The sequence below is a fragment of the Pseudorasbora parva genome, chromosome 11 (genome assembly GCF_024679245.1).
Source record: "Pseudorasbora parva isolate DD20220531a chromosome 11, ASM2467924v1, whole genome shotgun sequence".
NCBI classification, from domain to species: Eukaryota; Metazoa; Chordata; class Actinopteri; order Cypriniformes; family Gobionidae; genus Pseudorasbora; species Pseudorasbora parva.
The window spans coordinates 42,120,132-42,148,063 of NC_090182.1; the positions used below are offsets into that span (position 1 = coordinate 42,120,132).

Below are 27,932 nucleotides of genomic sequence, written 5' to 3' on the forward strand. Positions count from 1 at the left end.
AGATCTGGCCCGGATCCTTCTTCTACACAGCCATGATGTTGTAATTGATGCAGTATGTGGTCTGGCATTGTCATGTTGGAAAATGCAAGGTCTACCCTGAAAGAGACGATGTCTGGATGGGAGCATATGTTGTTCTAGAACCTGGATATACCTTTCTGCATTGATGGTGCCTTTCCAGATGTGTAAGCTGCCCATACAACACACACACTCATGCAACCCCATACCATCAGAGATGCAGGCTTCTGAACTGAGCGCTGATAACAACTTGGGTTGTCCTTGTCCTCTTTAGTCCCGGATGACATGGCGTCCCAGTTTTTCCAACTTCAAATTTTGATTTGTCTGACCACAGAACAGTTTTCCACTTTGCCACAGTCCATTTTAAATGAGCCTTGGCCCTGAGAAAACACCTGCACTTCTGGATCATGTTTAGATATGGCTTCTTTTTTGACCTATAGAGTTTTGGCCGTTAATGGCGAATGGCACGGTGGATTGTGTTCACTGACAATGTTTTCTGGAAGTATTCCTGACCCATGTTGTGATTTCCATTACAGTAGCACTTCTGTATGTGATGCAGTGCCGTCTAAGGGCCCAAAGGTCATGGGCATCCAGTATGGTTTTCCATAGTGATGTTACGTTTGACGCTCCAAAGTTTGCTTCAAACTCAAATGGTCCTTGCAATGAACCACTGCTTCAGAGCTTGTGTCATTACGTCACTAGTCACGTGAAAATGACTTCTGAAGCAAACACACTGCTTCACTCCTGTAGTGAACCACCTGACTGCTCTGACAGCCCAATCCAGTGTTGACAGGTGAAACCTGGCGGCTGTATTTCTTATGTGCTTTCACACATGATACTGCCCTGCCAAAAAAAAAAAAAAAAAAAATATAGAAGCCATTACAGAAATTCTCTTGGAGTTAATGGTTTTCATGGGAATTGTAATGGTTGTAATGGAAATTATAATGGTATCGGGTCTCTACTGATATGTGTTGGGTTATATTGGTGGGGGCATTAAATCCTAATGGAATATGTCCCAAACACACTACAGAAAATAAATCTGTAGTGGTTTAAATAGTAAAAGCCAATGGTTCCAAGTGGTATTTTAATAGAAACCATTAGAATTTCTGTGGTGGTTTCCAACTTTTTTTAAGCTGGTCTGATCTTATGTCCTTGTCTAAAGAAATAATTACACATACATCATGCTTAATTGGTTATTATCAAGGTGAACACACAGTTCATTAGTAGGCCCTATCTGTAAAATTCACCTACATTGTTTTTTCACCTACAAGCTTTGAGTAATGATAATGAACCATTTTCGACACACTTGTATCAGAAAGCAATAATGCTTTGAAACGCTTCATTTGGCCATCACTGGTTTTCCGGCATTGAACCTTACGCACAGAGATTGTTCCAGATTCTCTGAACCTTTGGATGATATTATGCACTGTAGATGATGATAACTTCAAACTCTTTGCAATTTTTCTCTGAGAAACTCCTTTCTGATATTGCTCCACTATTTTTCACCGCAGCATTTGGGGAATTGGTGATCCTCTGCCCATCTTGACTTCTGAGAGGCTCCTTTTATACCCAATCATGTTGCTGACCTAATGAGTTGTAAATTTGTCCTCCAGCTGTATGTACATTTCACTTTTCCGGCCTCTTATTGCTACCTGTCCCTAACTTTTTTGGAATGTGTAGCGCTCATGAAATTCAAAACAAGCCTTACACATTTGTGGAATAATAGTGTAAATATGCTGAACTGGCCGGGTTTGTTCCTAAATCATTCCAAGATTTTTTTTTTTTTAATTACTATTATTATTATTATTATTATTTTATTTTTTTTGACGCATTGTATTTTCCATTGAAATGTCCTGAGTGAGATGTGCAAACTCAACATTTCCTCTTAATCACATGATGTGTTCCTCGTGCTGCTCACTGCGGTGCTGGGAGATTACTGCAATTTACAAACATATCATACGGTAAGTGTGTTACGACAAACTTTGCGTGTCCTGACTAATGTCTTTTCATACTTATTATTTTTAGTGTCCTCGCGATTTTCTATTCACGGGTTGTATAGGCTATATATTTTTGTAATGCGTTGGCAAGATTATATTAATAACTTAGTGAGAGTAAGAAAGTACACGTTAGCGTCGCGTGTTTGAAGTTGTGTCGCGGACAACTCTCCAGTTGACAGAACCCACTGCTGGATCTGTCAGTGATGATGATATGTAGTTATTGCTGCAACTGTACTTCCGCCTTAATATAACCATATAACCAATATAACTGGGGTTAAAGTCTGAAAAGGGCAGCACCTTTTTGATTTACCTGATCGTTTCTTTCAGACACAAATGAAGCCATGAAGCTCATCATACTCAATGACTATGACCAGGTCAGTGAATGGGCAGCTAAATACATCAGGAACAGGATAAGGAAGTTTAATCCAGGTCCTGATCAATTCTTCACTCTGGGTCTTCCAACAGGTAGAAAAAAAACTTTTTGTATTGCAAGTTCCATTTGAAATGTAAGCCTATTCTGATTAATCGTGTGTGCAATGCAGGAGGTACTCCACTTGGATGCTACAAGAAACTGATCGAGTATCACAAGAAGGGAGAAATATCATTTCAGTATGTGAAAACGTTTAATATGGATGAGTACGTAGGTATGTGACCGGTCTTTTATGCTTTGGGATCAAGGGTTGAACTGGCTGTTATATATGGCATTTAAAGGGAAAGTTCAAACAAAGGTGAAAATTAGCCCATAATTTATGCCTACTCACCCTCAAGCATCCTAGGTGTGTATTACATTCTTTTTTCAGACGAAAACAGAGTTATAATAAAAAAAAAGTCCTGGGTCTTCCAAGCTGTATAATGGCAGTGAATGGGGGTTGAGATTTTGAAGACCAAAAATCACATTCATCCATCATAAATGTACTCCACATGGCTCCAGGGGGTTAATAAAGGCCTTCTGAAGTGAACTGATGCGTTTATGTAAAAAAAAAAAGCAAAAAAAAAAGGAAACCTTTAAAAACTAAAAGCACTAGCTTCTGGCAGACAGCCTACACAAGTCAACTTACGCCAAAAGAGTAACCCCTGACGCGATGAAAGAGTAGCGTAATCTTTGGCACCTCTCACGGTTTAAACAAATACTGCTGGGCAACAAACTCAAGTTCCTCTTCTCTTATATCGGAATCCTCCGACATTTCTTTTTAAAAAATTACAATTCAAGACTTCTAATTTGTGGCGTTTTTTGTTTCTCTCTATCATCCGTCAGGTCAACCGTCACTCTTTCGGCGTACATCGATGCATATGGCTGTCTGTCGGAAGCGAGTTATCTTAGTTGTTAAGTTTTAAATATAGATATTTTTCTCACACAAACACATCACTTCGCTTCAAAAGGCCTTTATTAACCCCCTGAAGCCATGTGGTGGAGTACATTTATGATGGATGGATGCGGTTTTTGGGCTTCAAAATCTCAACCCCCCCTTCACTGCCATTATAAAGCTTGGAAGAGCCAGGACATTTTTTATTATAACTCTGTATTCGTCTGAAAGAAGAATCTCAAACAAATCTAGAATGGCTTGAGTGTGAGTAAATCATGGGCTAATTTTCATTTTTGGGTGAACTAACCTTTTAAAACTGAACTAAGTATAAATGGTGATTGTCTTTACAGGACTTCCTAGAGACCATCCAGAAAGTTACCATTCATTCATGTGGAATAACTTCTTCAAGCATATTGACATCCGAGCAGAGAACGCTCACATCCTGGATGGAAACGCATCCAATCTAGAGAAGGAATGTCAAGACTTTGAAGCCAAAATCCAAACTGCTGGAGGAATCGAGCTTTTTGTTGGCGGTAAGCCATTAGATTACTACTTTAGTAAGTACTTTGACCTGTGAATGGCACCATTAAACAATGCTGCCTTGTATTGACGTTGCAGGTATTGGGCCTGATGGTCACATCGCATTCAATGAGCCTGGTTCCAGTCTTGTATCCCGAACCCGTGTTAAGACCTTGGCTATGGACACGATACTGGCTAACGCTCGTTTCTTTGATGGCGATCTCTCTAAAGTCCCCACCATGGCCCTCACGGTCGGTGTTGGCACAGTGATGGACGCTCGAGAGGTACAAATATTAATATTTCAGAATCTTTGTGCTTTTCCTAATGCACCTTAATTATGTCTAGAAATGTCAGCCACTCCTCCTGCCGCTGCTATAAGAACAAATACAACAATAACATGATTATATGACATTTTTAGGTCATGATCCTTATCACTGGCTCGCATAAATCATTTGCCCTCTATAAAGCCATAGAAGAGGGAGTCAATCACATGTGGACTGTGTCAGCGTTCCAGCAGCACCCTCAGACTGTGTTTGTGTGTGATGAAGATGCCACACATGAGCTCAGGGTCAAAACAGTCAAGTATTTCAAAGGTAACAAAGAAAAGATGTGCTTGTACAAGCTTTGTGGATATCTGTCTCAGAATGCATGAATATTATGTATTTGTTAATCTTTCTAGGCATGATGCACGTGCACAACAAGATGGTGGAAGAGCCATAGTCTGATACTAATGAGAAGTATGGACACGCATCATGTTAGATATGTGATGGCAGATATGTGGTTGTGTATTTGCTTCAAATTGTTTTGTGACACAACCTTTTTTTTTTTTTTTTATATAAAAAAAATGTATTAAACATCTCATACACCTGATATATTGAATTAAAATGTGTTTATATCATATTGAACTGGTAATCCTTGTTCCTTAAGTATGAAAATATAAACCACAGACTTATGAATAAATCAAAATTAAATATTTGACCTCAAATATAGAATTTGGAATATTGATATGGTTGGACACAGTGCTATTTTAATATTTTTTTTTAGTATTATTACATTTTAATTTTAGTTTAAATTAAGTACTAATTCTGTTAACTCAATGTATTAGTTAGTATGTATATACAAATCTTTCAGAACCACCAATAACTTAATGAACAATTTGAGCTCCAGTAGCTCGTCTGTTTGATCAAACTACACAGACCAGCCTTCGCTCCCCACGTGGATCTATGAGCCTTGGCCTCCCATGACCCTGTGGCCAGTTCACCACTGTTCCTTCCTTGGAGCACTTTTGATAGATAATGACCACTGCAGACCAGGAACACCCCACAAGAGCTGCAGTTTAGGAGATGCTCTGACCCAGTCGTCTAGCCATCACAATTTGGCTCTTGTCAAACTCAAATCCTTACGCTTGTCCATTTTTCCTGCTTCTAACACAAACTTTAAGACAAAATGTTAATTCTCTGCCGAATATATCATCACCCACTAACAGGTGCTGTAATCAAGATATAATCAGTTTTATTCACTTCACTTGTCATAATGTTATACCTGATCAGTGTATATCTACACCTTTATTTTTTATCTTTATTCTTTATTTTTTCACAGTACTGTGTGAATTCCCTAGCCTGATGTGGTCATACTCAATTCTAGTCAGAATATGAGTCTGAAACTGCTCCACTGGGCTGTGATTATGGGGCGTGTTTTAACCGAACCAGGAAAGACATCAATTGGATAGACCAACAACCAATCAGAGCAGCGAAGCGACACATTGCCAAATGTCAACAGAGCTCAACTGCACTGTGTTGCCAAGTCTGTGTTTTTTTCCGCGGGTTGTTTTCTATGTCCGCGGGTTGAAGCGACTATTATGTGATATATAGACCCATGAGTGCAAAACTTGAAACGGGACCTGGTTCTGTGGTCACATGAAACTAAAAAAGAGCTTTTTGAAGGCAAAGCCACCAGATTTCCCATCAGATATCATGGATTCTAGCAAATGCAACAAGTGATAAACCTGACTGCTTCTACTAGAAATATTATAATGGGCCGTGATTGGATCTTCCATCAGGACAATGATCCAAAACAACAACATCAAAATCAACACAAAAATGTGCCACTGAGCACTAAATGAAGCTTCTGCCATGGCCACCCCAGTCCCTGACCTGAACCCAATAGAAAATGAGTGGGTAAACTGAAGAGAAGAAGCACCAACATTGATCTGTGGATCTGGAGAGATTCTGTATGGATTGGTCTCTGATATCTTGTCAGGTGTTCTCCAAACTCATCAGGCATTATAGGAGAAGACTGTTATCTTGGGAAAATGACGTTGCAATGAATGCCAATAATTATGGCCATTGTGAACTAGAAAAACATTTATTTCATAATGAGATCCTCCCCACACACACTTTCAATTATTTTACTTCAATGAAAGATCAAAAGGACAAACAATGCAGTGTTATTTTCACAGCTGCCTTTGCTCATATCAAGGGTGCCAATAGTAGTGGAGGGCGCTGTATATCAACACGGCTGGATCTCTACCTGTCATGATCGTATAAAACTCCTGATATTAGAGTAACGTTTAAAGAATCAAATAAAGCAAATTTTGTTTCCTTTCAGAGCTTGGAAGGGTTCAGTTTGAGCAGATGTGTTATACCATCATCACTGTCCTCATCAGAGCTCATTTCCCAGGAGGTTTGAGAAAATATAAGGGGTCACTATCTTCTTTTTTTTTGTTGGACAATTTAACTGAAATGTGTTGTGACAGAAATAATTAAGATGGTGTCACAACAAAGGACAACAAAACCTAACCTAACTTAAATATCTGTACAATCCTGAGACAAAACCTTACCATGTGCAAATGTCATGGGCTTCACAGTAATAGGAACTTGAATGAGATCCTTCAACTAATTAAACTTGTCAGTGGAATTACCAGATTTAAAAGCAGGATATGGTGTCACACCATAGAACATGGTTTTCAGGGACAAAATGTATCAAGATAGATGGAAAAAAATATTTAACATAAATATTTATATTAATCATTATTCATAGAGGTCTATGTTGTTTGGATGACTATTTTGCCCCATCTGATGGCCCAGCCTACAGATGAGATATGTGGCTTCACAAAAGATTATATTTGTAGAAACTCTAATAGGCTTCTGTATTGGCACTGACTATGGCAGAGAGGACAGCAAACATGCTTAATTCATGAGGAAATGTGCAGTAGCCTATCTACTATACATATGTGTTGTATTTAGTAATAGGCTAAAGTTGATATCTCCCGACCCTTTAGCCATTGAAGTGAAAGTATAAAAGTTCAAAGATGTACCTTTAGTTCAACAGTTTGGCAGTCCTTTAGGAAACTCTTTTAATTGGTTACTTAGGCTACATAATAATCTTTGCACTGACATAAATACACCCACGGACTGACTGTGTCAAATTATAGTGCGCTGTCTACGTAGGCAGCTGAACTGAGTGTGCTTGAAGCGCGTCTGTGCGGCCGAACTGCTGTCTAGGTAGGGAACAGTCCAGGTTTACAGACAGAGACAGACAGGCTGCCACTGAACCCGACTGAGCATGAGCAGTCGCCATTGTTTGGGCTATAGATTAGCCTAGTGTTGTCTATCCGTATTCATGCGAACATATTTAAATTAAGGAACAGTACACTTGTAATATTAAGTAAAAGTTACGTTAAACTAGAAGTGATTACTACTGTATGACTGATTAAGTGAACAGATCGACGCAGAAGAATGACAGCTCAGAGGAGTGGATATCAGCAGGTAACAAACATGATTAAACATTACTATTTTCTTCTGTAACTGATGGTTTTATTGACGTTTATCAAGTCGAATCGTTTTTTTATAATAATTTCTTAGACTCTGAAATGTAATCTTTTTCGAATAAAGATGGTGATCCCAGTTAACGTTAGACTAAGTTAATTAGCTGGTTAGCCGCTCCTTTAGCGGCCTTCAGTTACACAAATAACAAACCGGAAAACGACGAGTTTTAGGTTATTAATTCTAGAGTGTTCAGACAATATTGTCTGTACTTTATCGCAAATAATCAATATCTAAGGTTGTCATTCTGATTATGTGTTGTAGCGAGAAGCTATTTAATCTCATGTTACAGTAGTTAAAATTCATGATTTAATCGAAGACCGAGGTGACTATTTACTTTTGTAAATCCTCATCTAAATCATTTGGTGACATTTATTTTTATATTATAGTTAACCTAATTATTGTATATTATATAACTGGTATAATCTAAAAGTATTACGTATAATTGCGACTCAGCAACACTGAGACTACAAAAACATACACAACTAGAGAGTGAATTTTAAAATGCAGTTATAAATATATAAATAATAAATCCCATTGTTTCTGTAATTAATTGTGATTAGTTTTTAATATTTTTATACGGTAAAAGTTTCACTCTCCAAATAGCTAGAGTCAACTTAAAGACATTGTATTTTAAAATATTTGTTGTTTTGGTATCTTTGTGAGTGCCATATCACTGATAATATATGTCTCTTGGAATTTTTTATTATTAATATTAATGATTAGACATTCAGCATTACAATATAATTGAAAACTTTTATTAATTTCAACATTTATTAGGCTTAAAAAACTACTTTTAATTTAAGTGAATTTAAAACAAAATCTTCTTCACATAAAACCATTTTAATAAATCATTTTTACCTGTGGCATTCATTTTGTCATCCTTTTCTATATCCAACAAAGTAAACAATCGTGGGCGATTCTCACAAAACTGTATTTTCTGCAAGGCAAGTTTTAAGGATTGTAGACTCCATAAGGACACTAAATAATCAAATCATATTAGGAGTCCATTTTATCATATCATATAATAAATGTATGCACACCAAAGCACCCATTAAAAAAAAAAAAAAAACATTACAGAAAAATGACAAAGATGGTGTTTTAAAGCAAAGCTCATACTAGGGATGTGACCATGAGGAAATTTTCCCACCGGATAATCTGACAGCACCGGTAATACAGGTTATCAGGCTATCACCGATGCTTTTGAAAAAATTGTTAATTCGAAACCGAAAGTAAAATGTGCATGACGAGTGTTTTCAATGAATTCCTATGAGAGATGAGCTTCCATAGGAATTAACTGAAAACGCGGCAGTGGACACACTCCGTGAAGTGTGGATGATTTTTACTTTTTGATGAGAACTAGCACCAATTTTGGGTGGGTTGCTTGAAAGGTGGGTTCATTAGCCTTTTATTCTTAATGAAAAACACAACAAAACAGTACAATAATAAACTCACTTAGGCACTTTTACATTTCGCTTTGAAACCAAATCTTCCGCTGTCATCTTTAAATCTTAAAATGTTCTGATCACAAGCAGAGAAGCAGAATCGGGTGAAAGGGTTAGAATGGAAATGTCCTCCTACTGGGGTTACAGGTGCTGTAGATGCTCAGTGCGATAAACTTCCGATTTCTAAGATCATCTAACTGCGTGACTTCAATAACAGTAATGACGTAGCTTCGCGTTCTTCTGTAGCCTAGTTTGTGTTAAATGTGTTCAATTATTTGAGATATTTCAGCACATTAAATATACCCCCCCCCCCCCCCCCCCAAAAAAAAAAAAAAAAAATTTAAAGTCATCATTGTGTTAAATAACAAAAAAAGTACCTTTAGAAATAAATATTTTATTTGGTTCAACATAGGATTTATACATGGAAGTTATACAGGTTTGAAACATGAGGTTGAGGAAATGTAAATACGGTAAACAGAATTTTCAGTTTTGGGCAAACTATACCCCAAATCTAAAATAAGTTATACTCTAAATAAGAAACTTAAACTGGCTGTAGGTGATGGTAAATTATTAAATGACTAAGTCATGAGATATATATATATATATATAGTGAAACCTATATATTTATATATAATATATATATATATATATATATATATATATATATATATATATATATATATATATATATATATATATATATATATATATATATATATATATATATATATAAATATAAATATTTGGTTTGGTATTAAAATGCTACATTAATATTATATTAAACATAGTATTGTTAATATATATTTTCCAAATATCACCAGCATTGTTTGTCATTTGTTCTGTAGTTGACCAATGAGGAGGAGTCAGGGGAGGTCCTCCAACAGGCCGCTGATGCACCTCCACCATACAGCAGCATTGCAGCAAGTAATGCAGGTAACAGAAGTGTGTAAATGTAGCCACTGCTTGACTGGCCAGAAATAACTCTTGTGCAATTATTCATAACCTTCTACTCTGTTTGATTCTTTTGTTTTTTGAAGCTTTTTTTGAGTACAAAGAGGATGATGTGTTCCCTAAACCCCCCTCATACAATGTTGCCACATCACTGCCATCATACGATGAGGCAGAGCGGAACAAAGCAGAGTCCACTGTTCCACTAGTCACTGACCGGGTGAGTGTTTGGGATTATTTTAGGGATAATTACAGTTAATAAAACACCCTTTAACAAATCTTTATTTGTACATTCATTACAGGATGAGGACTTCATTGCCAGGGAAAGCTTTGATGATACGGATCAACTGCGGGTTGGGAATGATGGGATATTCATGCTTACATTTTTCAGTAAGAATGCACAATAGTCACCATAGATATGTAGATGCACATTTGACTGCTCTAGACACGTTGATGTGTCCGCCATTTTGAAACGCTCAGCATTTCATATGCTGTCGTCACTCACAGTCAGAATAAATAAGCATCAGTGAGGGTCTATGGACAAAATAAGCTTGTGCAATTTACATATGAATGTGCATGGAGACCAAGCGGCAACATTCCCCAGTTTCTGTTGAAGCCAGTACGGAAGTGACTTAAACTGCAATTCATCGACTGGCCACTAAGGACAGGCTCCAGAAGGAACTGTGAGGAGTAATTTTTTTAAATAACTCATTCGTTTAAATTATATAAAGCCCTAAAGTTCTGCCTAATTAAGGGCGTGGCCACTTTGAGTGAAAGGTGGCTAGCCATTTATCCACTGTCTGTTACCTAAGCTCCGCCCACATCCCGCTTCTTTGCCCATTTTTTGTTATCCGGAAGTGACGCGCTGGCAAGATGGCAACGGCCAGCTCGTCTCTACTTTACGCTTCAGAATGCCTTTGGAATCCTATGGGTGACGTCACAGACACTACGTCCATATTTTTTACAGTGTATGAGAACCTACGGAGAGCATCAGCTTTTATTTCCATTTTGACAGCCACAAGATCAGCTGAACGCTGTGTGTGTTAGAAATCAGGAATGGTGAGAGAACATTGTGCAGAGTACATTTTTCGTGTTCAAACAGCCGACAAAGTTTAAATCCCATCTGGCTGGTATGCTTCCCATAAAGTTTATACATTAAAGGGATAGTTCACTCAGAAATTAAAATCAGCCCACGATTTACGAGTCAACAACAAAACCACGAGTCATCCTATTCATTCTTCTTTCAGACAAATACAATAGAAGTTATATTTAAAAAGTCCTGACTCTTCCAACAAAACGACGGTCATGAATCAGAAGTCTAAAACTGGATTTTTGTTATTTTAGTCTATAAAATTTCCACTTCTCTTCAGAAGGCCCTGGAGCTGTGTGGAGTAGATTAATGGTGGAAAGGGTTAGTTCACCCAAAAATGAAAAATTCTTTCATTAATTTCTTACCCTTATGTTGCTCGACACCCGTAAGACCTTTATTTATCTTCAGAACACAAATGAAGATATTTTTGATCCAAATCCCCAAAAAAAGCTTCGAACGAATCGTGTATCGATTCATGATTCGGATCGCCAATCGAAACGCTGATTCATAATGGTTGGAAACTTTGTTTTGAAATCGGCCCATCACTATATAAGTTATTAAGTTAACCCTCTAGGCGCCACGGTCGAGTTTACTCGACAAGATGCGTCACTGAATAAAACGGCCGATTTTGTCAAATAGGGTGTCAAATTTCATTCAAACTCCCCTCCACTAGATGGTAGACATGTCGTACTTCATCCCTGACTCATACAAACATCATGATTCTATACAAAATATACGAGCAAGAGCGCATTGAATCAGTGTAAACAAAAGCGGAGCTGACGTGCGAGTGAGCTGTTTTATCAGAGCATTGTCAACGTCAGCGAGTATTTGCATTAGATTATTATTACTATTATTATTTTCTAATGGCATCAATAAAGCTTACCCACAATGAAGTGTTGGGTCTTCTATTCGCGGACCCTGATTCTGAAAGTGAAACTAAACCTAACGTTACACTAAGCACAAACGGTGGATCATTTGCCCAATGTAGATGGTCCTTTGCCCAATGTCAGTGGTGGGAACAATGTTTCCCGGGGTCCGAGTGTTCATCGCGAAGTTAGCAGGTCTGTTAGTGTTGAGAACGCGGCGGCCGCGGGAGATTTTTGCCGCGCTCACCATGAAGCGCGCGTCTTCTCACCGCGCGCATCTCCGCGATCGCGGCGACAGTATTGTGGTGCAGGCTTTATCTAACACCACTGGGTATGTTAGAAGAGGTCGAAGTATTCATAAGCAAGTTCGAGGGAAACGTGGAGGCAGGGTGGGGAGTCAAAATTACAATAACAGTGGTCCAGGCTGTGCACACTCGGCGGCCGCGCGAGGCAGATCTGGACGCGAGCAGACGTGCTGTGACACGGGCAGGGGGCTATTATGCATAATATATAATATATATGTGCCCTATATATGGAATCAGAGTGCTTATTGTATGTAGTAAATGGAAAATCTACAGCAAAGGGACAAACGCTACATGCATTCGGTTTGTTTCTACCATTTATTAGTAATGATTTACACAGTTTGTTTACTATTTACTATTTACCTGAACATTCAGTATTGTGCAATATAGCACACAGAAGGTGAGGGACATTTTGGGGGGAAAGAAGTGCTGCATTCATCATTTAAACACTTGGCTTTTCATGAAAATTCTATAATCCAAGATTGCACCCACGTTATGACGTCATAATATGCAAATTAGATGGGAAAATGTAATCTCTACATAAACTTATGGTCCTCCTTAATATTTCTCTAATTTACAGAAAGTTTCTATCTTTTATCACTTTTAAGATATAGCCTTTTGAAATTAAGATGTCAAAATCGAACGTTTTAGGAAAAAACCTCTGGCGCCTAAAGGGTTAAAGTAGAGAATAGTTTTTTTACACAACTATTCTCGTCACTTCATTAAATGATTGTAGAGCCGCTGTAGTGAGATGGGCTTTGTAACGACGTCTTTAGTGCCTTTATGGGTCTTGAGAGAGGAAATGACATTGGTGTCAATGAAGGCCTTTCTGAGCCATTGGATTTCAACACTAATATCTTCATTTGTGTTCCGAAGATGAACGGAGGTCTTACGGGTGTCGAACGAAGTAATTATTGACAGAATTTTCAATTTTGGGAGAACTAACCCTTTAAATGCACAAAAACTAACCAACAAGCCAATGCCATTATGAAGCTGGGAAGAGCCATTTATAATTTTTTATTTTTGGGTGAACTATCCCTTTAAGCCAGTAGGCGGAGAGTAGAAGTCTTTTGTGGCAGTTTGAACACATTCGACCACATGAGCGTCTACACTACGAAAGCGATCTGGTCAAATGCGTTATCGACTACTGGAAGTGGTTGAAAGTGGTGAAGCAGAAAAGTTTTAGACCCAATTTACACCTGTATTTACACATCTTGCGAGCGAGTCATCGCGTGTCACTCTTGGATAACAGAAAATAGTCCAAAAGGGCGGGATGTGGGCGGAGCTTAGGTGACGCAATGACTATAGACGGCGGATAAATGGCCCTTAATTATGCAGAACTTAAAGGCTTTATATAATGTAAACGAATGAGTTATAAAAAAATTCACAGTTGTCATGAAGGTCAAAATTAGCCGTTTAGACCAAAACCACAATTTGTACCAGGCTGTAAACATGTTTTTTTTCGGCTGTAAAGTTGAGAATTTTAACATGGGGCTCAATAAGATTTTGCTCCCTCCTGGAGCCTGTCCCTAGTGGCCAGTCGAGGAATTGCAGTTTACATCACTTCCGTATTGGCTTCGAGAGATCGCGGGAGGTTGCCGCTTGATCTTAACACAAAGTGCACACAGGGCCTTTGACAGCTAAAATGCGAGCCAGCCATTTAAACCATAGTTCTTCATTTGTCCTATTTTTAAAAAGGACATTTAAATCATCAAGTATTCATTTCCTATTATGAAATTCAGTATGCTTTTATTAATTGTCTGAGCAATAACAGACATTGCATAACAGTTTACGGCTGTGACTGACCCGTGGGTTCAGGTTCATAGCATCACAGGACTCGCTCTTCTACTGTGAATAATTTGCCATCCGAATCCATGAGTTTAAATCTGCATGGCTCCTCATTGATTATTTTGCTCATTACCATCCAAAAAAAAACTGAGATATGCATTAATATTGTGAAATGTACTTTGGATGGATGGATGAATAATTTGACTGATAGTTTGATGTTTGTACACAGACGTGCAGCAAATATGTTAATAGCTGTTCATTTCTTTGCCTCATCAGTGGCGTTCCTCTTCAACTGGATTGGTTTCTTCCTGTCCTTCTGTCTGACCACGTCTGCGGCCGGACGCTATGGGGCCATCTCTGGGTTTGGACTGTCCCTGGTCAAATGGGTGCTGATCGTCAGGGTATGACTGGATACTATTAAACCTAGTCCCAGACTAAAATAGCTGTTTTAAGTGAAAGCAACTTGCACTGACTTATCTTACAATACATCAGTGCCATTAGTTTGTCTCGAGATGCACACCAGTAATGCTTTTTTTCTAAAGCACATTTATAAAAGCTACTTAAATGTCTGTGAAACCTGGCTTTTATCACATGAATCTTGCATACTCATTACATCATAATGGTAACACTTTACAATAAGGTGTCATTTGTTAACACATTAGTTACTAACAGTGAGCATTGTATTTTATACCGATTGATAACCTTTGTTAATGTTAGTGAATAAAAAGTGTATATGGTCAGGTTAGTACACAGTGTATTAACCCAGGGATTTTCATAGTAGGGTCGGGGGACCCCCAGGGGTCCTCCAGAAGGTTCTAAGGGAGATGAGAGAATAAAAAGACCAAGCAAAAATGGTTCAAGTCTACCAGACATTCTAGTTCTTAATGCCTAATTTATTGCTGTATACATACTTTCCAGAATTGTATTCGCATCATTCGGATGAGACGTTAAACCGAGGTCCTGACTCTCTGTGGTCATTAAAAATCCCATGGCACTTCTCATAAAAGAGTAGGGGTGTAACCCTGGTGTCCTGGCCAAATTCCCTCGATTGGCCCTTACAAATCATGACCTCCTAATAATCCCCATCCACTGAATTGGCTCTATCACCCTCTCTCCTCTCCACCTATCGCTGGTGTGTGGTGAGCGCACTGGCGCCGTTGTACTGTGGCTGCCGTCGCATCATCCAAGTGGATGCTGCACACTGGTGGTGGTTGAGGATAGATCCCCTGACATGAGTGTAAAGCGCTTTGGGTGTACAGTAGTACATATGAAAGCGCTATATAAATGCCTCATTCATTTGTTTGCTTTGTATCCCCTTTATCTCGCTCACTGGGGTTGTAAGGCAGTATTCTATAGCAGTTAAGCTGCTTGCTTGCATCCATTTAGTGTGAAAGTTGCTTATACAAATTCATTGAAAAATGTTGTTCTTCAGGTTTAACACTGAGTAGAGCCAATTTATGTTTGGAAACACTATGTTGTATTTATAATGTCATACTTGGATTGGATTTTAGAAAGGGGGTCCCTCATAAAAGGTTTGTCATATTTGGGGGTCCTTGGCAGGGTGCAAAGCTCAGTTTAGTCCCAACCCTGCTCCAAGGTACAAACCTGTAGTTTTCAAGCAAGCCTGAAGGACTTGATTAGTGGGATCTAATTGTTTAATGAGGGCGAAGCGCGACACACTTCTGTATTCTGTAAAACAGGTTGCATTGCTTCCGGTCTTTTGTATGCTTCATTAAATATAGAGCTGTTTTACTCAAGATACCTTCAAAGGAGCGAGATGAGCGCACTCCATGTCCATCTCGTATGCCAAATTATATTTAAATAAGTGGATGCGATGAGACTAGTGTTCATGTGATGTTCGGCATAAAGCCTTTTTTATCGTTGAAGCCAAAGTCTGCAGAGCTGTGGCCCTTCTGGAACTGAGCTCTGCACCCCTGACCTAAACAGAGCGTTACTGACTGACTGGGAAGTTCCCGCATGAAAACCTGTTCTTGTAGACGCCAAAAAACAAAATCAAACCTTTGGAAAAGGGCATATTATGATCTCATTAACATTTTTGTTTTGTTAATAGTGAATGTTGAGATTAACAGTTGTGGTTAACTATGGTCATGAGCTGTGGGTCATGACCGAAAGGACAAGATCCCGGAGACAGGTGGCTGAAATGAGCTTTCTCCGCAGGGTGGCTGGGCGCTCCCTTAGAGACAGGGTGAGAAGCTCGGTCACTCGGGAGGAGCTCAGAGTAGAGCCGTTGCTCCTTCACATCGAGAGGAGCCAGCTGAGGTGGCTCGGGCATCTATTTCGGATGCCCCCTGGACGCCTTCCCAGGGAGGTGTTCCGGGCACATCCCACCGGGAGGAGGCCCCGGGGAAGACCCAGGACACGCTGGAGGGATTATGTCTCCAGGCTGGCCTGGGAACGCCTCGGGGTACCCCCGGAGGAGCTGGAGGAAGTGGCCAGAGAGAAGGAAGTCTGGGCGTCTCTGCTTAGACTGTTGCCCCCGCGACCCGGCCCCGGATAAGCGGAAGATGATGGATGGATGATGGATGGAGATTAACAGTAGCATTGTTCATGTTAATGTGTCTGGCCAATTGGATTTAAATGGGCAAAATGCTTACGAGTCTATGATTGGATCATTAATGCAGTGATTATGTTATATGTTTGACAACAGTTAAAAAGCAGTTGTATCTTGTTTTATTGCATGAGCACTCAACCTTTTCTCTCTGTGATTAACAGTTTTCTACCTACTTCCCTGGATATTTTGATGGCCAGTACTGGCTGTGGTGGGTTTTCCTGGTTGTAGGTGAGTGTATATTTGCACATTAGTGTATAGAAATGCTTCAATTGTTTGTTCATAAAAATTAAAAAAATGAATATAACATAGAAAACATCCTTACAACTAATGTTATTTTGAATCCACCCAGGATTCCTGCTGTTCTTCCGGGGATTTGTTAACTACTCCAGAGTTCGCAACATGGCGGATCATTCCATGTCCACCCTTCCTCGAACCCGCGTTCTTTTTATCTATTAGGTAAATCACAAGAAACTATTTCCTGGCTTTTAGATGGGTTTATTTGTGAGCATTGTATTAGGGGGACACAAATTATAAGACATTTCTGTGATGTAAATGATTGTGGATAAGATATTAACACAAATGTGAAGTATCTTCTCTTTCTGATTTTGGGAATAGATTAAAAATCTCAGGATAATTGCAAAACGAACAAAACAGCAAAGTCAAAACGAGCCGCCTACAGCTTTTTTGAATCTTCAGGACGTAAACAACAAAGAAGAGTACATCTGCTTCAGACGCCCTTGCATTTCTCAGTTGTTTGCACAATGCAAATAATTACATTGGCATTTTTACTAAAGGATTCGAGTTCCTCCGACCGTTTATCAGTGCTTAATTAAAGTGTAGATGTACAGTGTGCATTCATTATGGAGTTTGAACTTACACATGCATGTATTTGGCATTTCAAGTTCCAGTTAGCGGTGATGCCATCAGAGAATCAGTTTTTGTCAAATTCACAGTCTCTGTTTGTTTCTGTGGGTTTTCGTTTAATTTGGGGGGGGGGGGGGGGAGTTGTAATTTTACTTTGTTGGTAAATCTAGTAATCCAACTTTCATTTACGAACTAGAAAATGAGTGTGTATATACAGTATATGAGAAGAGTGATATTAAACGTTATAAAGATGCACTTTTAAGATATAAACAGAACAACTCAGAGCGACTTCCAGGTCCTTGTAAAGCCAAGAGCATATTAGGGCAAAGTTTATTCGAGATTATGTAAGCCTGTTTTCAAATTACTGTCACGAAAAGGACCAAAATACTCATTAAATAAAAGCTAAGCCTAGATTCATAGCAGTTCAATATATTAAACGGCAAACGGATTCAGCATTCGAGCACACCTGAATATGTAATGCGCTTAATCAATCAATGATCTGGTGTGAATAATAGAATGTTTTATGATGCCAAATGTAGCAGTAGATCTTTTTGTTTTCATTGAAGATTTCAGTATGAGATAGTGCTTCACAATATGTTGTTTGTGATTTATATGTTTTACACCTGTCAAGTAACTTTTAATAAATGTAACATCTATGGCAACACAAGCACAGTTCACTTGGTGCATTTGTCAGTTATCTACACTACACCACCACCAGTTTGGGCTCGGTAAGAGTTTGGAATGGTTCAGAAAGAAGTCTCTGATGCTCAACAAGGCTGCATTTATTTGATCAAAAATACAGTAAAGCAGTAATATTGTTAATACTCTATATTATTAGGATTTAAAAGAAACACTTTCTATGGAGGCTTGTTTCCGCCATGGAAACAAAAAAAGAAAAAAGGTAGCTGCAACTTTTTATATCACAATTATGTTTTCTCGCAATTGTGAGTTATGCATTATTTCTGAGAGAAAAAAAAGATGTCTTTCTTGCAATTATGGGTTTATAAAGTGATAAATGTAATATATATAATATATATATATATATATATATATATATATATATATATATATATATATATATATATATATATATATATATATATATATATATATATATAAAACAAAGGAAAAAAAGCAAATTGCAAGATAGTAACATTTTATTTGTCATCGGTAGAAACAAGCTTCCGTAGTTTTTCAGTGTCTTCAGTGTCACATTATCCTTCAGAAATCATAAAAAAATATGATGATTTACTGAAACTATCAATCTTAAAAACACAATATTCTTGTGGAAACTTACATTTTTCAGGATTATTTGACAGGATTTATTTGAAATGAAATCATTTGTAAATGTCATTAATGTCCCATTTGATCAATTTATTGCATTCAAGTTGAATACAAGTGTTTTTGTCTTTTTTAAGAAATCTGATTGGCTTTTGAACATTTTACTTCACATTATACTGTTTAAACACTATCATTGCCAGTGTCATCATTTTTACATCCTCAGTTGAAGATGGATTGCAGACTTTTACATATAAATGTATGCATTATATTTTATATAAATCGATTCAATGTAAATCTATAATGCATGTTAGTTAAGATCAACTATAATCCGTTTTAGGTATTGTCTTATATAATTATAGTAGTTCACCTTTCATTCATTTAGTTATACCCATAAATGAATATATATTTCCATTACTCGACACAGCACGGCTCATAGATTTATTGTTTAACATGATCCAGAAAGGTTCAATGACACGGCACTATAATCTTGCTAATCCTGTGTTCATAAAAAGAAAACAAGCATGATCAGACAAGTTATATATGAATAAGAAAAACATGAAATGGCAAAATAAAAATGTTACTAGGCAATTACAGTATTATTTTGTTTGTCAGTGCATATTTAAATTGTTAATTTTGACATGTTTATATCCAAGAGTTAGTAAACTTCTGTCTACATATTGTATATTCTACTGCCAGTGAGACTACCATAGTCTCAAGATGACAACAGGTGATGTTCTGCTTGTAGCTGTTCACACCAGGGATGGAAATTAACTCTTTTGTCCACCGGCCACTGTGGCTGGTGGATCTCAAAATCTACCAGCCACTTTCTTGTTTTTTAACCGACAATGTGTAACTGCACGTTAAAATTAATACTACAAGCACTACAATACTTAAGCAGTTTAATCTCAAGTTTCAATGAAATACTGACATTTTCTGTCTCTTATACAAACACACAAACCATGAACTGATGTACATTTCATTAAATGAGTAGGGCTCTGCTCTGTGCTCTCTCTTTTTTTAACCTGGATGTGGCATTTGGATGATTTGTGGTCTTATGGCTTCCAGTTTTAGGTTTTTAATCCCAACAATGAAACTATTCGTTTTGGCATCTTCTGAAGCGTGTTGACGAAATACTGAGCAGAACATTGTCAGTAGGGATGCACCGAAATCAAAATTCTTGGCCGAAACTGAAATAAAGGCAACCAAGGCAAAAAAACCTAAATGCCGAAAGAAATTATGCCAATTATTACCATTGCATTTATGGCTATGACTGTCTAACTTTACTAAAAATCAAGGCATTGCAATTGCATACATTAATGTTAAAGTTTAAAATAATAAATCAATTACTTGCAATAAAGCACATTGCAACAATGCACATTATAAAATAAAATGCAAACTAAAATGTTTAACTTGACCTCACTTGTGTGTACATGAAATAATAATGTACAGGCCTACTGGCCTGCAGAAAGGTACAGGAATTGAATAAAGTAATCAAATGTAAAAACTGCATATTTAACTATTTAAATTAAAGATTAATCCTTATAAAACTTAAAAGCTATTTAATCAAGAGCAGTGAGTGATGTCCTTATCTTTTGTTTGACATTAAACAGACAGAAGTAAAGGCTACTGCCCCTTTAAGACCTAATGCAGGGATATGCTCGTCTTTCTCGACTATATACAGTTCACTTAAGGCATACAGACTGTGTTTGCTAGGATACTTATCAAGATGGACATGATGACATACTTCTTGTGTGAGTTTGTCACTTCAAGCACAAGACTTGAAAGAGAATTTAATATTTGCGCGCTTTCGGATGATCCACAGAGACAGATCTTCTTACAGCGCATGCGTCCTCATTCGCGTCTTCTGGCTCTACACCCGTGTGATCACGGAGAAAACGACTGGTCATATTCAACATACGGCAGCACTCGCATGCATTGAACAAAGTTGACAAAAAGGTGAAACTATGCTACTTTTTTTACCTGCCACGGTGGCTGGTAGGTGAAGCGAGTTTACCCGCCACAACTCAAAATCACCCGCATTTGGTTGGTGGTGGGTGCTAATTTCCATCCCTGGTTCACATCCTCAGACTGGAAATGAGGCGCTTCTATGGCAACACTATCAATGCCTAAATAAATCTGTAGTTGTAACATGGTACAAGGAGGAGCTTACAAGCTGTAATTACGAGCTCTACGAGGACAAAATCTCATAATTACGGTAATTACGACGTGAACGCATTTTTTCTGCCAAAGCGAGTTAGAAGCGGTTTATGTGTAGTTAGTAGAATAACCTGTGACTTGACCGTGGATTATTCTATGCCATAAATATATTTCGGATCAGTTTTCAGGCCTCAGTCCTTTGCCTGGGCCACCTGTCGTGGGAGAAAGAAAATAGCTTTCTGTCCAATGTGTGTCCTTGGGCCACGTTTCATTTTTCCATTCTTTTTTATTCCGACATACCAGCTTTCACCATGCTTTTGAGACTGATATGTGTTGTAGTGGTTTTCCTCCATCCTCTCCAAGAAGTAACTTTCATCCGTTGCTAATGACTGCAAAGACAGAAAGGCACACATACAGTGGGGCAAAAAAGTATTTAGTCAGACACCAATTGTGCAAATAAGTTCTCCCACTTAAAAAGATGAGAGAGGTCTGTCATTTTCATAATAGGTGTCACATCTGGAACAAAGAAAAACTAGTGCGAGGACAGAAAAATTATAATTTATTACAAAATAAAACTTAACACAAAACAAAACCCACAAGGGGGCAAAACAACAAATGCAAAACAATACAACTAAACACATACTAGAAAGGAATCACGGGGGAGATGTAGACATAAGGATCCGACAAAGACTGATTAACACAACGAGCTTATATAAGGGAACAAATGAGGCAGGGACCGAGGGAACACAGGTGGAGAAGATTAAACCAATAATGAGATACCAAGGGGGGATGGATCAAACAATGACAGAAGCACAATGGCCATACTAACAAAACCCACATGCACACAAGACAGGACAGGCATGTGACAATATGTATTTTATATTTTAAGAATTTATTTTCAAATTATGGTGGAAAATAAGTATTTAGTCAATAACAAAAGTTAATCTCAATACTTTGTTATATACCCTTTGTTGTCTATGAAAGAGGTCAAATGTTTTCTGTAAGTCGCCATAATGTTTTTTTACACAATGTTGCTGGTAGTTTGGCCCATTCCTTCATGCAGATTTCCTCTAGAGCAGTGATGTTTCGGGGCTGTCGCTTGGCAACACAGATTTTCAACTCCCTCAAAGATTTTCTATAGGGTTGAGATCTGTAGACTGGCTAAGCAAGTCCAGGGCCATGAAATGCTTCGTTGCCTGGGCGTTGTGTTTGGGATCGTTGTCATGCTGAAAGACCCAGCCACTTTAATCTTTAATGCCCTTGTTGATGGAAGGAGGTTTTTCCTCAAAATCTCACGATACATGGCCCCATTCATTCTTTCCTTTACACGGATCGGTCGTCCTGGTCTCTTTGCAGAAAAAAAGCCCTAAAGCAAGATGTTTCCACCCCCATGCTTCACAGTAGGTATGGTGCAACTCGGCAGATTATGAGTTTTTACCAAAAACTTCTATTTTGGTTTCATCTGACCATGACATTCTCCCAATCCTCTTCTGGATCATCCAAATGCTCTCTAGCAAACTTCAGACAGGCCCAGACATGTACTGGCTTAAGCAGGGGGACACTTCTGGCACTGTAGGATTTGAGTCCTTGGCGGCGTATTGTGTTACTGATGGAAGCCTTTGTTACTTTGGTCCCAGCTCTCTGCAGGTCATTCACTAGGTCCCCCCGTGTGGTTCTGGAATTTATGCTCACCAATCTTGTGATAATTTTGACTCCACAGGGTGAGATCTTGTGTGGAGCCCCAGATCGAGGGAGATTATCTATCGTCTTGTATGTCTTCCATTTTCTAATAATTGCTCCTACAGTTGATTTTTTCACACCAAGATGCTTACCTATTGCAGATTCGGTCTTCCCAGCCTGGTGCAGGTCTACAATTTTGTTTCTGGTGTCCTTTAATAATAATAATAATAATTCATTAAATTTATATAGCGCTTTTCTAGGCACTCAAAGCGCTTTACATTGAATCTCCTCAACCACCACCAATGTGCAGCATCCACCTGGATGATGCGACGGCAGGCATATTGCACCAGAGCGCCCACCACACACCAGCTGATTGGTGGAGAGGAGACCGAGTGATGAAGCCAATCAGGATATGGGGATTATTAGGAGGCCATGATGGACAGAGGCCAGTGGGCAAATTTGGCCAAATTTGGGATTTTTAACGTCCACAGAGAGTCTGGACCTCGGTTTAACGTCTCATCTAGGGCTGGGACAACGCGTCGATGATGACGTCGACGCAAAAAATACGTCGACGCAAAATATGCGCGTCGATTCGTCAGACTCAAAATAAAGATGGCGGCGCCGGAGAGTAGTAGCAACCATAGATGTACATAATAAAGTATATTATGTAATTAAGTATATTATTTATTATGTATATCTATGGTAGCAACACGAGTGGCTCCTCAGACTTTCAGAAGTGCAAGGCTTGCGGGTTGGCCACAGTCTATGGGGTTGGCGCGCGGTGCGCACGGAGCATCACAGGCATGCGCGCACGCGTTTTGTTGTCACGGCTACATAAACAAATTTCTGCACACAGGAAGACAGATGTTTTGGTAATATTTGATGTATTTTAATCACAAAAACAAACGTGTGCATCAAGTGAAAGCATCGGACACATTACGTTACCTACATAATAAGCTGTTTTAAATTTAAAATGTTCAATGTCTAATCGCGCTGATGTGACCGAGGGTATCCATCCCCTAAGTGAGCAGTTTCATCCCAGGACTATTCCGGTTTTAAACGGAATATTGGCGCCCATAATGCACTCTACATGTAACTTTTTTCACTGTCATGCCGCGGATGCGCGTGGCGTTTCTGTTGCGGGTCAGCCACGGGGCTGCGTGGCGTTTTCTCTGCCTTTGCACACTAGAAGGGTGTCTGACGCGGCGCTGCTGCTGCTATTGATGCGGAGGGAAGCCCTATTCCTAATGTTAAACATAAATAGCCTACTGATACAGCAAAGAAAACGTCGGGAGTAGCCACATATCTATGGTATTGACGGCAAAATAGGCTACATAATATTTCGTTCTGTATTGACAGTTGCAATATTTCAAAATCGATAATTGACGTTTTTTATTATTACAATTAGGCCTATATCTGCATTTATGTAAACCTACAGACTTTCAAACTTGAAAATGTAATTTAATAATATGTATTCGTGTCAAAATGATATATAAACATCTTTTCCTATTCTATTTTGCCTGGAGACGCTCCCAACACGTGAAAAATAGGCGCTCTTCTATTTCTAGCATGCACGCGTTTTCCGCGCGTCACAGTCAGTGTGCAAACTCCAACCTGTTAACATGTGAGCCGAAACAAAAACGGACACGCCACGCAGCCGAGACGCTCACGCTTGCAGTGTGTCCCCGGATTTGATTAACCAACTTGTTGATATTTAATCGATGGGCATAGCCTGTAGGCTGAGTTGCATACATAGAAAAATCGTATAATATGTTTCTTTGTTGTAGGTTAATATTTATTTATTTGTGTGTGTGTGTGTGTGTGTGTGTGTGTGTGTGTGTGTGTGTGTGTGTGTGTGTGTAGCCTACTTTATGTTTTCAAGGTTTTATTGAATGCATTGCTCTTGTAGCTATAGTCTTACTTTGGAATTTTAAGAGCAATAAACATATATTGCAATGTTAAGGAATTCGTTTTTTCATTCAGATAATTAAATCAACATGTATAAATTGCTATTAGGCAATTAATGGGGAGATAATCGGTAATCGAATCGAATCGTAACCGAATCGGACAGGGAAAATTAACCGTTAGATTAATCGATGCATCGAAAAAATAATCGCTAGATTAATCGTTTAAAAAATAATCGTTTATCCCAGCCCTAGTCTCATCCGAAAGACAGTGCTCTTTGACAGTACAGTGTCCCCATCACTATACTGGGGCGTTAGGACCCACACAGACCACAGGGTGAGCGCCCCCTGCTGGCCTCACTAACACCTCTACCAGCAGCAACTTGATTTTCCCAGTTGGTCTTCCATCCAGGTACTGGCCAGGCTCAGCCCTGCTTAGCTTCAGTGGGAAACCAGTCTTGGGCTACAGTGTGATATGGCTGCTGGTAAAGGTATAAAGTTATGACTGCCTTTGACAGTTCTTTGGTCTTGGCCGTAGTGAAGTTTGGACTCACAGGTGCCATTAATACAGGTAACTAGAGGAGGACAGAGGAGCCAGGTGACCAAATACTTGTACATTTTCTGGATTTTTTTTCTATCTAATTCTCTCTCATAATTGAATAGTACCTATAATAAAAATTACAGACCTCTCCTCTTTTTAAGTGGGAGAAGTTGCACAATTGGTGGCTGACTAAATACTTTTTTGCACCACTGTAGTTGTGCAAAATGCTGATTTATCTGTGTATCAGAAAGGTGTCTTTTTACTTACTGAAGCATACAGTTTGCCATCTTCATTCATAGAGAGGTAAAGTCCTGTCTCTGCTCCTTCAATGACCACCACTCCTGGACTTGTTGCTTTTATGCGCAGTATGCCTTTAAAACCACACACACACACACACACACACACACACACACACACACACACACACACACACACACAGGAGGATTACTGAAAATGAAAAGAAACAATGGCAGATTCCATACAGCATTCCATGATAACAAAAGATCAAGTACAAACGTTTCCAGGTAATAAAATAAGTCAGATGATTAACAAGACTAGAACCATGTCTTATAACAATCTCCATTTTTAAAAAAAATTCAGGTTACAGGTTTATGTACATGGTTCATGTAAAATAAAATAAAAATACATTTAAAAAACGTTGTCTTTTTAATATACACAAACCACTGAAATGTGGCATTTTTATAGTATGCACTCAGTGTTGGTGAGTAACTAGTTACAAGTAACAAGTTTTTTTTTTAATTACACAAGAAATGTAACTAATCCGTTACTGAGAAAAAAGTGTAATTAAATTACAGTTACTTATGAAAATGTTAACGATTACAAGGGAGTTACATCAGAATATTTCATGTAATAAGCTAGGATATGTTGAATAATATTAATTAGTTGCTTTGCCTGTTTTTGACATGCAGATGTCTCCTGCCATTTAAAGGCCGTTTAGTAACGCGATACTAGCTCACCACAGCTTTAGGTTACAACCTGTCAGAGAGACTCACCATGGGTTAGTGATAAATATGCATTCCACTGGCACAGAATTTAGGTTTTTCCTTAGTTGTTATAATCATCAAAATTAAAAGAAATAAACATTTATATCAGTCTGTGTAATAAATGAAAATAATATACAAGTTTCACTTTTTCAAAGGAATTGGTAAAATAAAATAACTTTTTGATAATATTCTAATTATATGACCAGCACCTGAATTGAATGAATGATTAAGGGAATTTTGCCTTTGTGTTTCCTCATATTTTTACTTCTGTGGGACAGGAATGCATGGCTTGAGAATGTCATGTCCCTAGTCACCCAGTGTATTAAAATATGTAAATATTTATGGGAATATACTTCAGAGATATTTTACTCATAAAAAAATCTAGGGGTGCCAAAACATTTATTTCACTTAATTTCAATTATTTTACTTCAAGCCAATAATTCTGACCACAACTGTAGGCCTATATATAGTTTTGCTCTTTTTAACAAGAAAAAATATTATTAGTTGGACAAAGCACAATATTGCCTGAAAGTAACTTTTTTTACAATGAATGAAATTAGCAATATGATCATTTTTAATTAGGTATGAATGCACTATGAATATATGTAGGCTACTTAATTATTTTCTGTACTTATTTCTTATTGTATACTTATTGTTCATTTGGGAATCTGCTAGCATATCCACCAGCACTGCGGCTCTTATTTAGCACCCATACACAGCAGTTTACTGACATCCTCCTGCAGAGAAACACGGTATCATAACGCAGTGAACGAGTCATGCAGCATTATACTCACTGTAGATGTTTTCCTCTCGAGCTCCAGCCACTGTCCCGTCCGCCAGGATCTGAAGGTGATATCCTCCATTCATACAGTACAGCCGCGTGAGCTTCTTATAATCGGGCGGGTTGAATTTCACCGCAATATCGGCCTCAGTCATCATTCAGGGATCTATTCTGAGCTCAGCCCTGTTTGAAGACAGAAACTGCCTCGAACTAGCGAGTTGCTTGCTTGCAGTTTTTTAGGGCAGCTGCCTCGAAACGTGCATGCGACGGCCGAAAATGCTGTCTAGATAGGCAGCTCGGTTTGAGACACGGCTAATACTGCTGAAGCTGCAGGGGACGAGGAACGCTTGTATTCATTAACCGGGACTTATAACTTGCCCGGGCTGTTATTTGTTTGTTTTTTAAGTAATGAATACCAAGAAGTTACTCCATTTTCTTTTTTAAAAAGGCTTAGCCTACTTTATGCTGGTTACACAATATAATTTTCTATCTCTGTATGGTTACATTTTAAGGTCAAACCTTGTTAAGGCGTAATTGTTACAGTGTATTTATATATTTAAGTACTGATATTAATTAACTACGTCATGTCATAAGGCTAGGCTGCGTACGCATATTTAATGTTATTATTTGGGAAAAACATGTAACAAGGAGAATAAAATAAAGTGTTACCCATTTTATTTTACACCGTCCTTCTTGCATATGTATTTACTGTAGTAATAGGAGTATAATTACCTGCAACTGACCTAAACTAACACTTATTCGTTATTCCTAGCCTTAGCCATAAAGTAGCCTGCATGCTGTTAATTAATATTACTCAGTACTTAAATAATTACCCCACTATGATATAATTTGCCAAATTATTCCCCACCCCCCACAAAATCACTTTACTTATCTGTCCTTTGTCATTCAGTTAGGCTACATTTGAATTATGTTGTCATTATTTTATCTTACATCCTCACATTAGTCACATCCTCTTAATACGTGGTATGATACAAAACTCCACTTTTCCTTTAAGATTTTAAATGATATGGGCATGTTTGATCTTGGAGC

General features: G+C 38.3%; 3 protein-coding genes across 3 annotated transcripts; 2 read left to right on the top strand and 1 right to left on the bottom strand.

The window, feature by feature from the left end:
• The first annotated feature begins 1,884 nt into the window (after positions 1-1,884).
• gnpda1 (glucosamine-6-phosphate deaminase 1) lies at positions 1,885-4,705 on the top strand. The gene is made up of 7 exons (XM_067456671.1): positions 1,885-1,976; positions 2,340-2,477; positions 2,555-2,656; positions 3,667-3,849; positions 3,935-4,119; positions 4,254-4,428; positions 4,515-4,705. The coding sequence occupies exons 2-7, from the start codon at positions 2,354-2,356 to the stop codon at positions 4,553-4,555; spliced, it is 810 nt and encodes a 269-aa protein (XP_067312772.1). The 5' UTR covers positions 1,885-1,976; positions 2,340-2,353; the 3' UTR covers positions 4,556-4,705.
• Positions 4,706-7,364: 2,659 nt separating this feature from the next.
• ndfip1 (Nedd4 family interacting protein 1) lies at positions 7,365-18,201 on the top strand. Its single transcript, XM_067457995.1, has 7 exons — positions 7,365-7,602; positions 9,950-10,037; positions 10,142-10,272; positions 10,355-10,442; positions 14,375-14,499; positions 16,832-16,898; positions 17,020-18,201. Exons 1-7 carry the CDS (start codon positions 7,573-7,575, stop codon positions 17,124-17,126), a joined length of 636 nt encoding a protein of 211 aa, XP_067314096.1. The 5' UTR covers positions 7,365-7,572; the 3' UTR covers positions 17,127-18,201.
• A 1,038-nt stretch (positions 18,202-19,239) lies between these two features.
• fgf1a (fibroblast growth factor 1a) lies at positions 19,240-27,256 on the bottom strand. Its single transcript, XM_067457997.1, has 3 exons — positions 26,896-27,256; positions 25,365-25,468; positions 19,240-21,361 (listed from the first exon to the last, which is right to left on the bottom strand). The coding sequence occupies exons 1-3, from the start codon at positions 27,038-27,040 to the stop codon at positions 21,164-21,166; spliced, it is 447 nt and encodes a 148-aa protein (XP_067314098.1). The 5' UTR covers positions 27,041-27,256; the 3' UTR covers positions 19,240-21,163.
• Between the last annotated feature and the right edge of the window lie 676 nt (positions 27,257-27,932).